Genomic DNA, 12,968 nt, shown 5'->3' with positions numbered 1-12,968 from the left:
ACAACATTCGCTACTCTCCAGTCCCCTGGCACCACCCCCATTGACAGTGAAGACGAAAAGATCACTGCCAACGGTTCTGCAATTTCCTCTCTTGCTTCCCACATAATCCGAGGCTATATCCCGTCAGGCCCGGGGGACTTGTCTATCCTCAAGTTTTTTCAAAATGCCCAACACATCATCCTTCCTAACAAGTATCTCCTCTAGCTTACTAGTCCGTTTCATACTCTCCTCTTCAACAATACGGTCCCTCTCATTTGTAAATACTGAAGAAAAGTACTCATTCAAGACCTCTCCTATCTCTTCCGACTCAATACACAGTCTCCCACTACTGTCCTTGATCGGACCTACCCTCGTTCTCGTCATTCTCATGTTTCTCACATACGCATAAAAGGCCTTGGGGTTATCCTTGATCCTACCCGCCAAAGATTTTTCATGCCCTCTCTTAGCTCTCCTAATCCTTTTCTTCAGCTCCCTCCTGGCTATCCTATATCCCTTCAATGCTCTGAACCTTGTTTCCTCAACTTTATGTAAGCCTCCTTCTTCCTCCTTACAAGACATTCAACCTCCCTCGTCAACCAAGGTTCCCTCACACGACCATCTCTTTCCTGCCTGACAGGTACATACATCTCAAGGACACGTCGTATCTGTTCCTTGAAAAAGTTCCACATTTCAACGACATCCTTCCCTGACAGCCTATGCTCCCAATTTATGCTCCTCAGATCCTGTCTTGCAGCATCGTATTTACCCTTCCCCCAATTGTAAAACCTGCCCTGTTGCACGCACCTATCTCTCTCCATAACTAAGGTGAAAGTCACAGAATTGTGGTCACCATCACCAAAATGCTCACCCACTAACAAGCCCATCACTTGTCCCGGTTCGTTACCAAGTACCAAATCCAATATGGCCTCCCCTCTGGTTGGACAATCTACAATATGAGTTAGAAAAGCTTCCTGGACACACTGCACAAACATCGCCCCGTCCAATCTACTTGATCTAAAGAGCTTCCAATCAATATTTGGGAAGTTGAAATCGCCCATGACTACTACCCTGTGGCTTCTGCACCTTTCCAAAATCTGTTTCCCAATCTATTTCTCCACATCTCTGCTGCTATTGGGGGGCCTATAGTAAACACCCAACAAGGTGACTGCTCCTTTCCTATTTCTGACTTCAGCTCATACTACCTCCAAAGGCAGAGCCCCCTCGAACTGCCTTTCTGCAGCCGTTATACCATTTCTAATTAGCAATGCCACCCTCCCTCCTTTTTTACCACTCCCCCCAGTCTTACTGAAACATCTGTAACCAGGAACCTCCAACAACCATTCCTGTCCCTCTTCTATCCATGTTTCCGTGATGGCCACAACATCGTAGTCCTGTGCTGTCTGACTCTGAACTGCTGAAATCCAAAACGTAGCCACCAAAAATCAAAATGCATATCTGAAGGAAATCTCAAGATCTTTGAAAAAGATCTTGACCCCTGAAAGGTACTCACAAAAATTGTTTATATAAAGAACCTGAGTGCAAATACATGATAGGAGAAAGTGAGGACTGCAGATGCTGGAGATCAGAGTCAAGAGTGTGGTGCTGGAAAAGCACAGCATGTCAGGCAGCATCCAAGAAGTAGGAGAATTGACATCAGGAATTCCTGATAATGGACTTATGCCCAAACCGTCGATTCTTCTGCTCCTTGGATGCTGCCTGACCTGCTGTGCTTTTCCAGCACCACATGCTCAACTGCAAGTATATGATGTCCAATGTCAGGTGGAAACATAAAGTACAATTGTAACTGAGCCCTGAAGAAGGGTGAATTTGGAGATATTGCCCACCACACTCTGCTGTGTACCTTGTACAAGTGAGACCTGATAGACTTCAGCTCACTCTCCTTTCAATGCATGCAAGAGCCTAATGTGTATGAAAGAAAATTGCACAGTTCTTCACACATGCTGCAATGCAATTTTGTCATTTGTGCTCCACTGCAGATAATTTGAAGCCTTTATACCTTTATTCTTGAAATATCATGAAATGGTTTCATTGCACGTATGTCTTGTAATCACAGAGCATGACAGAAAGTGATGTCATAAAGTCCCTGTCTGCAGACTTCGCTCACAACCCTCCAGCTCCAATTTCAAAATGCTCAGCCGCAAGTTCTCACTCTGCATCTCCACTGCCTTCACAGCAGGTATGGTAACAATGTAAAACCATTAGAAACTGCAGACGCTCCTCTCTGCCTCATTGTCTTACTATGTGGGATGATATTTGTCTAATTTTCTAGCTGAATACAATCTCAGCTAATAACCTTTGATTGTCCCCATTCCATCAACTTCCAGATTCTACCCTGGCACAGGTTATAGGGCACTACATTTGAAATTATTCTTCTGTGTGACCCCCCATTTCACACTTGAAAATTAATATGACCCCAGGTACCATCAAAAACAAAACAGCAATAAAGCATTTAGCATATATGTCTTGAAGTTTGTGCAGCATAACTAAGTAGATAAAGCATCATATAAAGATGAAAAGGTTTCAGCCAAGTTCTTTCTAGTGAGAAAAAAACTGAAGAAATCCTCTCTTACCCATCCCCCACACACATTGTAATCAGGTCCTCTCCTTGCACCACACACTCCCCAACCCCACTCCCAAACCCTTCTCTTCCACTTTACTCACTTTTTGTTTAGCTGCTGTGCCTGTGAAGTCGTTGTGGTGGGTTAAGGATCCTGCTAAGCAGGAAGACAGAAATAGAAACAATAATGTTTTGAAGACACCACTTGCTTCCCCACCTAGTCCAGTGGCCTCTCATAACCAGCCAGTGACGTGTTACATTTGCCAGTTTTTGGCCATGTTAAGTCAGCATACAGTTATCTAGGGCCCACTGAAGGTATTTTGTAATTTTAAAGAACTTTGGACTGACTGTCCACCCTGCACTGTTTGATGCAATTTATCAACTGTGTCCAGAATTATCTCAGCAATGCCTCTCGGCTAAGTGCCTTCCACAGCTGCCATTGTGTTTTGGAGAAGGGACAGCTCATGGGCACGAGTGCAATCTTTATGATCCTAGAGGGGTTGTGAATCATAATTTGGGATTTTGCTCAAATAGCATTGAACAACCAATCATCAAGGGTAATGCAGCTGGATGAGAGACTCCCAGCCCAAAGTGCTGCTGCAATATCTGGCAACTCATTCCACCCCTATAATTAAGGTCAGAGGGTTCTTGTGGCTCAATGATAGTGTCCTACCCCTGAGCCAGGAGGCCTAGGCTCAAGTTCCATTGAATCTGGAAGTGTATAATAACTCCTCTGAAGAAGTTGACTAGAAAACATCAATAATTAAGTCAGTTGGAACACTGGACAACACCATTCCCATATATTGAAATTCCCATCCATATTCACTACCTTGGACTGTTTCCCCACACAATATTCTTGCAGGCCAGAGCACCTCATGTGCCTGTATGTAGCTAATTTAAGGTATTGAGAATAGCAAAAGAAATGGTTCTGAAAAGGTGATTGTTGAAAACAAACAATTGAAACTGAGGAATCTGATAAAGGATCATCTGAGTCAAAAGTTAACTTTGTGTTTTTCTCTCCACAGATATTGCAGGAACTGTATTTCCAACCTTATCTGCTCTTAATTTCTAACATTCCAAATACTTTACTCTTGTATTAGAATTAAATTCGTAGTGAATATTCTTCCAGAACTTTTCACCTTTCAGAAGTATTGCTGTTCTTTCTGACAGGATTTTCATTTGTCTCTTACTCCATTCAACTCAGTTGCATGTGTTTCCCTCCTAGTGTTTTCTCAGGTTTCCAGCAGAATTCACTTTCACGGGCACTCTTCTTTCCTTAGCACTTACTGTCCATGGAATCAAACTGAAATCCTATCTTTTTGTCGAGCATTCTGATTAGAAATCCTCAACCTTAAGTGTTAATTCTGTTTCTTTCTCCACAGATTCTGACAGGCCTGCTGAGTATTTCCAGCATTTTCTTTGTAATTACAATTGTAATGTTCTTTCTTGCAAAGGCACCTCTGAAAGCTGCTTCAGCTGCCTCAGTTTCAGCAAGTAAAAGTAGTGCTAAGGTAAGCCAAAACAAAAAGTAAATGTGAACTATCTGGTAGCTGCCAATAATAGCAAAGGGATTACACAAATAAACCAATTCAGGAAATCTACACAGGTCATTCACTTCTCAGATATCATCAATAATCAGAGAGCTGTTCTTAACTCCATTACCCCAATTTGTAATAATAATGTTCCAAATATGTATACACAAGAATCTTACATCCAGCCGGCTCCTACACTGTGAAATTACTTGCAGCCCTTTCTAACAAACATCTTCGCAAGTTTCAGATTTTTGTCTGCACCGCAGTTCCCTCCATTAGTGTAAAAGCAATTACTTAATAAAATGTCAGTTCATTAATCAGTGATGTGAAAACAAAAGTCCTAATTCTCACACCCAGTGTTATGGTTCTCCTTCAGGATAAGATATGAAGGGCATTTCAGTAAAGTTAAAACAATGGTGACTTGGATTGTTTCTAGGAATATGTTACACTGATCTCATACATTTCTGCAGAACTTCGGCATCAGTTGAAACAAGCCCTTTTATTTTTAAAGGATAAGGATCCACTTGACCTGCTTGCAGGAACACTTCCGACTGAAGCACCGGACAATTCCGCTCCAAAATATACTGGTCCTGCAGTGAAGGTATGAGAACATTTCTTGCATGATATTTTGGCGGTTATGTGATATTCCTGTAACCGCATCATTTACTGGTCTGTCTCTTTGTGAAACGATTATACATTTGTGTATGTGAATTTGGGCTTCTGTTAGCCCTGTCCTTTCCCCAATCCAACAACTCTTGCGTCATTAGAACATGTTAATGTAGTAAAATGTTTTTCAAAACTTCACAGTAGAATGATCAAACAAAATTTGATAACAAGGAATGTTGGGAGATATTGGGGAAGGCGACCAAAAACTGCATTAAAGTGAATGTTTTATGGAGCTTCTCAAAAGTTGAGGGAGATGTAGAGAGGCTTAGGTTCAGAGTTCCAAGACAACCCTGTTACGTATTAAAAGCCTTTGCAGCTTGCACAACTTCCTGAATGTTTGATTATTCACTTAACTCCAGTTATTATTTTACAGCAGTGCAGTATGTGGTCAAGTAGTATTGTCCCTACCTTGGGGTGTGTTACAATGCAGTCAAACAGTCTGAATATCAATATGTAAGTCCTTTCAAATAGCCTGGCAGTAAGAGCTGTTCCTTGGTGAGAACCATGTGGTAGCTGCACTGCAACAATCTTGCCATGTTAAAAGATTCCACATTCAGGTTTTGTAAAGAAAAAGTGTTATCCTCTTTCCAAGGGTCTACCATACACACACATAGACACACAACTCACATGTGCCTGGATATTGTATCTTAACATTTATGTGAGTGTTGATTTTTTTAATTTGTCAATTTTTTAGGAATCAGATGCTGATAAGAAAAAGGCTGAACGAGTAGGAGAAACTGAAGAATCTATCCCCCCTGATTACAGACTCGAGGAACAACCTGATCCTAAGGTTCAGTAAAACAATCAATTTGAGACAAGCCTATAAACTTTATATTTTCAAAACATGTTAGTGTACACAAGAGTGTCTAAAATTGTCTTAATTCAAAATTTCTGCTTTCGTGTTGGCTATGGTTCAGTCAATGGAACGCATGCCTCTTAGTCAGAATATCTGAGGCAAGTCATATTCCAGGGTCTTGAGGATAAAACTCAATGCTGGACACGAATGCAGTATTGAGGGAGAAACTGTCCTCTGAATGAGAGTGAAAGTGAGACCTGGTATGTTCTTACAGGTTGTATGTCAGAAATGACATGTCAGCAAGCATTTCAAAGAATCAGGTAATCCTCCCCCATGATCTCCACAAAATTTATCCCTCAACAGCAACATGAAAACAGATTGTCTGGACATTGTCATATTGCTATTTGTGGGAGTTCACTGTGTTGTTATATTCACCTTTGCAACTTAGGAAGTATGGGCTATAGGCATTAATCAGGTGTAAATCTCTTCTTGAAACGTTCTGAGCATATGAAATATGCTAGAGTTATGCAAGTCCTTCTTTTGTCATTGAAGAAGAAATAATGCTGATGTTATGGTTACAATGAATCTGATAAAATTACAGAAGTGAAATTGTTGTCAGTTTAAGCTAATATCAATGCATGCCTAAACCCTCCATTGATGAAACTTGCAAAATATTGTTTGCAATTCAACTTATTAGACAAAGAAGGCTCACACTTACATCATATATGATGCTGCACTATGGAGTATTTTGCCAAGATTTATGTTACTTTATCATCTGCTTTTAATTCTATATAATTCTGATGTCCCAAATAGAAATCTGATAATATTTTGTCATTTGAACAGGGTAAAGGTAAAGTGACGTCTTCTTCCACTGGCCCAGGTGCAAAATCAAAAGAAACAGAGAAGGTAAAACTTTTTTGTCCTCTTGTAAGAGTATTTGGTTCCTTACAGTGAAATACTTTCAGCCACAAACAGTAAACTGTAATATTCACAATCTTGGTATATTAATGATGGTGGTGGAGCTCTATTAAAGGATATTACTTCAGAACAGTGTTAGAGCTGCATCAGCAGTGATATTCCGATTATTGCTCAAGATTGGAGAACGCTGCATTCACAGAAACAAAAATGGCCCGTGTGAACAGTCTCCATTATAGTGTTAAGCAAGTAAATAAGAGAAAAATAAAGTACTTACAACATAAGGAATGTCAGAGATGTGAAAAGGAAATTTGCCTAATTGAAAATTCACCCTCATCACTTCTTCAAAACATCACTCTATGCTTATTCCTAATCTGAAAATATGGAAGTTCCAGATTCTGGATCTTATGAATTTAGTTTTAGTTGGGAAAATGGCTTCTCATTTTTTGTCCGCTTTAGAGATGTATAGAAGTCCTGGTAATAATTCTTGCTATATCTTTGTACATTGGTTCTTTGTGATTTCCACTCCAGTGATAATGTTTTCTGGAAATGTAATTTGCAGGTCTAACTGCAGCCTGCTGAAATATGAGAAATTAGCCATTTTCCTTTTCGTGTTCCAGAAATTGAATTTAAAGTTTTTGCTTCTCTGACCTTCCATTAGGTAATGCAGACCTATGAGAACTTAAATGTTATGAAGGAAATTTGTCAGATAATGGCATTTGAAGCCTTTGTGTCTTTGTTCTTGAAGTATTTTGGGATGGTTTACGTGGTATTGTCGTTGCAGAAAATGACAGAAAGTGATGTCCTGGATTCTCTGTCAGCAGATTTTGTCCAAAGCTCTCCAGCTCCAGTTTCCAAATGTTCAGCTCCAGTGTCTCAATCAGCACCTCCACCAACTTCACTGAAGCAGGTATGACCTGTTAGAGACTGCAGGTGGAGGGCTCTCCTCCATTGTGTGACAGTGTGGAACAGCACTGTTCTTCCATTCAGACACAGCCATAGGAACATAGGAAAAGGAACAGGCCATTCAGCCCTTCGATTCCATTTAGCTATTCAATGAAATCATGGCTGATCCATGGCCTACCTCCTTCGGCATTTGGCCCATATTCCCAATACATTTGCTTAACAAAGCATTATGTATCTTAGATTATGCAAGGATCTCTCACAATGGTTTTTCTTCCAAGCTCCATGCGTTAACTCTGGAGTTCCCCATAGATTTTGCTCCATAAAATTTCACAATTATATGCAGCACCTTGCTCATGTAATTGAGAAACACAATGTCACATTTCTTGTGTGCCATGATAATACACAACTAACCATCACCTCTGTTCATGGGCAGAACTGAATGCCCACTTCTGTGGCAGGTTTGGTGGCTGGGGACATTTCTTTAGACAGGATGCCCTCCTGTCTCTACCCAATTTAAAAACTGAAAGAATTGCAGATGCGGTATATCAGAAACAGAAATTACTGGGAAAGCTCAGCAGGTCTGGCAGCATCTGTGAAGAGAAATTAAAGTTAACGTATCAAGTCACAGAGAATGGTCACAGGGTGCAAAACATTAACTCTGATTTCTCTCCACAGATGCTGCCAGAGCTGCTGAGCTTTTCCAGCAATTTCTGTTTTTATTTTCCACGTCAATTAAGTCCATGGTGGGTAGGTCTTCCTGCTCTGCGATCAGTTGAGGCCCTTGTGTATAATTGATGTCCATATAAGGGGACTCCTGCTGCTGGTACTCACTCAATGGCAGATGGGGACTAGCCATGCGAGAAGACCAACAAACAAATCCCATGTGACATTGTTGCCAGGTTCTGAGGGGGTGTGTCCCTCTTTCAAAGGCTCTCAGTGCCTGATTAAGGGACATGGCATCAGGAAAGTGGAAACTGAAGTCCTCTTCACCCACCTGGCCTTTCACTCCACTGCCCTGCCCCAAGCAAGCTCACGATTCCCTTCCTGGCATCACCTCCCCATAGCCTAGGATCCACCAATGACTCTATCCCTGGAGTAGATGTCTGGCTAACAACAGCCACTCCTCCTGAATGGTAACATCATTCAACAGAGGGGCTGGCTTCTTGGTGAGACTTCAGGGCCCATGTTCGGAGGGAAGCGCTACTGTTGTGCAATTAATTCTACAAGCCTTGCCTAAAAGAGATGACATGTCCTCTTGCTAGCTCTCCAGCTGAGATCCCTGTTGCTGCCATTGAATACCACCAGACATTTCCATTGTCTCTCCTTTGCTACACTTGTGATCCAACAACCAGTATTGGGTCCACAAACATATCCTCTAGCTCAAAGCTGATCGCATAAGGTCATTGCCTTCAGTCTGAACCACAACTCTGTTCCATAGGGATCAGTTCCATCATTCTCCTGGCTTCCAGTCAGCCTCCCATAGTTGACTCTCCATGAAAAATTTGCTTTTCTGAACCTCCCTTGGCCATTTTCTGATTCACACAAAGTCCCATTCACATGCCATCCCTGTGCTTGTTAACTTAAATTGACTAGGAGAAAGTGAGGACTGCAGATGCTGGAGATCAGAGCTGAAAAATGTGTTGCTAGAAAAGCGCAGCAGGTCAGGCAGCATCCAAGGAGCAGGAAAATCGACGTTTCAGGCCCGAAACGTTGATTCTCCTGCTCCTTGGATGCTGCCTGACCTGCTGCGCTTTTCCAGCAACACATTTTTCAACTTAAATTGACTTCCAACCCGATATTGCCTTTAACTTTAAACTTTTCATCCTTGTTTTTGAATCTCGACATGGCTTCACCCTCTCTATGTATCCCACTTCTTCCAGACCTTCAGCCCTCCAAGATCTTTGCAATTCTTCATTTTTGCTCTCCTGCACATTCCCATTTGTAATCATTCCACCATTGGTAGCTATGCTGTTAAGTGCATAAACCTTAAAATCTGAAATCCTTGCCATAAAGCTCTCCACATCTTTAATAGCTTCTCCTCCTGTAAGCTGGATAAAGTCAAGCTTTTTCATCATTTGACCTATTTGATCTTCTAGGGCCACAGTGTCAAATTGGTTGTGAGTCCACCAAGTCAGAATCAGGCTGGCCTGCTGCTTTAATACATAGGGAACAGTCTTAATAATTTCAGAGTGCCCCATTTGGGAAGAAACCCTGCCACAGAGAGCTGCCAGTCAACCTGATTGACTGCTGGATCTGTATTTCCAGCAGCACCAGGACTGAGTGATTGTTGCTACTGATACTAGAGCCAGTGCCTAAGCAGAAGGAGTCATTAAACCCAGACTCAGAGGTATGTCAAGTACTTTAGGCAGGTCTGGTTAAAAAAAACCCTATTATTGAGGATAAGAGAGTGGGGTCCATAGTCTAGAGGTGAAACTTTATTGCTGGAACAGCACAGCAGGTCAGGCAGCATCTAGGGAACAGAAGATTCGACGTTTCGGGCACATGCCCTTCTTCAGGCATGTGCCCGAAACGTCGAATCTTCTGTTCCCTAGATGCTGCCTGACCTGCTGTGCTGTTCCAGCAATAAAGTTTCAGCTTTGATCTCCAGCGTCTGCAGACCTCACTTTCTCCTCCATAGTCTAGAGGCCATTGTGGAGATGGTTTAATGAGGGTTTTGACTTGGCGCTGGTGTGCCAAATGGGCACAGAACATCCCCTAAAGGAGGTACTCCCTTTTCTTGCCTGACAGTAACTTACACACTGAGAGCTGTTGGGTTACTCGTCTTGCCTCTGCCTTTCTCTATTGCAGGTAAAAGTGTCAGAGGCAGAGTGATGTATGTTGGCCATTAATCATGCGACCACTCAATAGGCCTTAGTGTGTGTGGACTGCCTGACACATTCTCCATCAAACATAATATAGGGGAAAATTGGGGATTGATGGGAACAAGTCCCTCCCTCCACTGGAATATGTAAAACCCACCCTGTGACTTTAATAAAAATGGTCAATGGACCAATTTGGAAACCAATGGAATAGGTCTTGACTTTATGTGAAACTGCAAAACAGATGGTAAGGAACTGAAAATCTATTTTACACCATTCACAACTTTTATTTCCTTTGACTTTATGCCACACAAAACAATATAATCATTGCAAGAAAATAATTTGTTTTCATATTTTTTTCTTCTGATCTGGACAGACATTTCTCCTGGTCACTATTTCATACCATTTTCTCTTCTCTGAAATCTCTGGGGTCAATGGGAATAGCCTCCACGGAAATTCATATAAGCTCATCAGAGCAAGCTGCACAGCAGGGAGCAAATGGCAACATTGATACCTTTCCTCTAAATGTCCTGAACACAGTCAAAAATCACACAACACCAGATTAGAGTCCAACAGGTTTATTTGGAAGTACAAGCTTTCAGAGAGCTGGTCCTTCATCAGTTAACTAATCGGGCAGGACCATAGAATACGATCACAACAATTATGCAGAGCTTGTTAACTGGCTCTCAGTTGGTAAAACAGATGGTAAAACTAGAAAGTTGCAGTTTCAAGTCCCACTTCAGAACCTGAACCTCAAGTAAAAAATTGAGGCTGATACTTCAGTGTACAACTAAGGGAGTGCTACTGTATCTGGGGTACCACCATTTGATTGAGTTGATAGTAAGTACACATTTGCCTGTGAGATGGGTACAAAGATTCTACAGCACTGTTTTGAAGACGAGCAGCATGTTGGCCAATATTAATCTCTAAATCAACATCAGAAAAAGGCATTGTCACAGAGATCTAAAAGTGTGGTGCTGGAAAAGCGCAGTCAGTCAGGCAGCAAACTAGGAGCAGGAAAGTCAACATTTCGACCATAAACTCTTCATCAGGAATCAAAGCGTCGATCCTCCTGCTCCTCGGATGCTGCCTGACTGGCTGTGCTTTTCCAGTGCGACACGTTTTGACTCTGATCTCCAGCATCTGCACTCCTCACTTTCTCCATTTTCACAAAGATGATTGTTTGAATAAATTATGTGCTGTGTTTTCTCAATTACAAAAAGGACTGCACTTCAAAATTCTCCATCCACTGTAGAGCATTTTTGGCCATTCTGTTGTTATGAAAACTGCAATGTAATAGCCAGACTTTTCTATTTCCACCTTCCAGTTCTAAAAAAGCAGAATAGGGAATTTTCTTGAGTAGCATTGGACTATTGCAGCTGGATGAAACACACACATCTCCCCCACTGCTGTTGGGACTTTTATGTTCTGTCAGCCTCCTACATCACCAATCATGTGAGTAGTAACAACATACGAAAAATGCATTTCTACATATTTGGAGATTCTATTCACTTCACTACTCAGGAATGTTTACTCTCAGCAATGTCCAAGACGACCATTTGGCAGGTCAGAATGCCTCATGTGACTCTGTACATTGCATTTAAGATTTTAATAATGGTGGTACAAATGATTCTGCAAATCTGAAGTTATTAAATGTTATATAGTAAAAACAATCAAAATGGAAAAATATCATTATGTTCTTTTTCTGACAAAGGCACCTCTGAAAGCTTCCACAGCTGCCACAGTATCTGCGGCTAAAAGTGATGCAAAGGTAAGTGAAAACAGAGTAAAATGTGAAATTACTGGTAACAAACATAGGCAGCAGAGGAATGATACAAACAGATCCATTTTGGAAACCTTTCTGCTATAATCACAGAACAGTTCTTAACTCTAATAGCCTAATCCACCCCTGTCATGTTCCCAAACTCCTTTTAAAAGAACAAATGTACAGGCCCTTCGCCCTCAAAGCCTGTGTCGATCATTATGTCTTAACTAAACTAAAAGATAAACCTTCTGCCCTTATTGGGTCCGTAGCCCTCTATTCCATTCCTATTCCTGTAACGATCCAGATGCTTCTTAAGTGTTGCCAAAATGACTGCTTCCACCACCTCTTCAAGCAATGCATTCCAGGCTCCTAACACTCTCTGCGTGAAAAACGTCCCTCACACATCTCCCTTAAACTTTCCCCCTCTCACCTTGAACCTGTGCCCTCTTGTAATTGAAACTTCAACCCTGGGAAACAGCCTCTGACTATCCACCTTAGCTATGCCTCTCATAATTTTGTAAGGCCTCTATCAGGTTTCCTCTCAGCCGCCGTCTTTCCAGTGAAAACAGTCTAGTCTTTTTAACCTTTCTTCATAGCCAGTTCCCTCAAGACCAGGTAACATCCTGGTGAATCTTCTCTGCACTCTCTCCAAAACTTCCAAGTCCTTCTGGTAGTGTAGTGACCAAAACTGCACACAGTATTCCAAATGCGGCTTAACAAGGGTTTTATACAGCTGCAACATGGTTTGCCAATTCTTGTATTCCTTGTACAAGTATGCCATGTACCTTTTTAATCTCCTTGGCCATCTGTGTTGCCACTTTCTTAAGGTAACCCCATCACAGTCGAGCAGATTTATAGTGTAAAATGCTTCCATCACAACTTTTCGATTTTCATCTACACCTTGTTTCCCCACATGTACCAGCAAACTAATTCAGAAAGCAAATTTCAATCATACGAACCAGTGATTGTAGAAACTAAAGCCATGATTATCCCAATTTGCACACTAAACTGA

General features: G+C 41.5%; 1 protein-coding gene across 3 annotated transcripts in view; it reads left to right on the top strand.

The window, feature by feature from the left end:
* cast (calpastatin) overlaps positions 1 to 12,968 on the top strand; it is a 218,472-nt gene that overhangs the window by 152,864 nt on the left and 52,640 nt on the right. For all 3 annotated transcript variants that reach the window (XM_087999011.1, XM_043709721.2, XM_087999019.1), the window contains 7 exons: positions 2,054 to 2,176; positions 4,012 to 4,068; positions 4,601 to 4,690; positions 5,450 to 5,545; positions 6,395 to 6,457; positions 7,251 to 7,376; positions 11,906 to 11,962. In XM_087999011.1, the coding sequence (XP_087855137.1) occupies positions 2,054 to 2,176; positions 4,012 to 4,068; positions 4,601 to 4,690; positions 5,450 to 5,545; positions 6,395 to 6,457; positions 7,251 to 7,376; positions 11,906 to 11,962 (612 nt within the window). The remainder of the gene's footprint in view (positions 1 to 2,053; positions 2,177 to 4,011; positions 4,069 to 4,600; positions 4,691 to 5,449; positions 5,546 to 6,394; positions 6,458 to 7,250; positions 7,377 to 11,905; positions 11,963 to 12,968) is intronic.

This window comes from Chiloscyllium plagiosum, unplaced genomic scaffold, assembly GCF_037043375.1.
Source record: "Chiloscyllium plagiosum isolate Xiang-an unplaced genomic scaffold, Cpla_swu_hap1 HiC_scaffold_2, whole genome shotgun sequence".
Taxonomy (NCBI): Eukaryota; Metazoa; Chordata; class Chondrichthyes; order Orectolobiformes; family Hemiscylliidae; genus Chiloscyllium; species Chiloscyllium plagiosum.
Note: the sequence above shows the minus strand (reverse complement) of the source record. Positions and strands in the feature narration are given on the sequence as shown.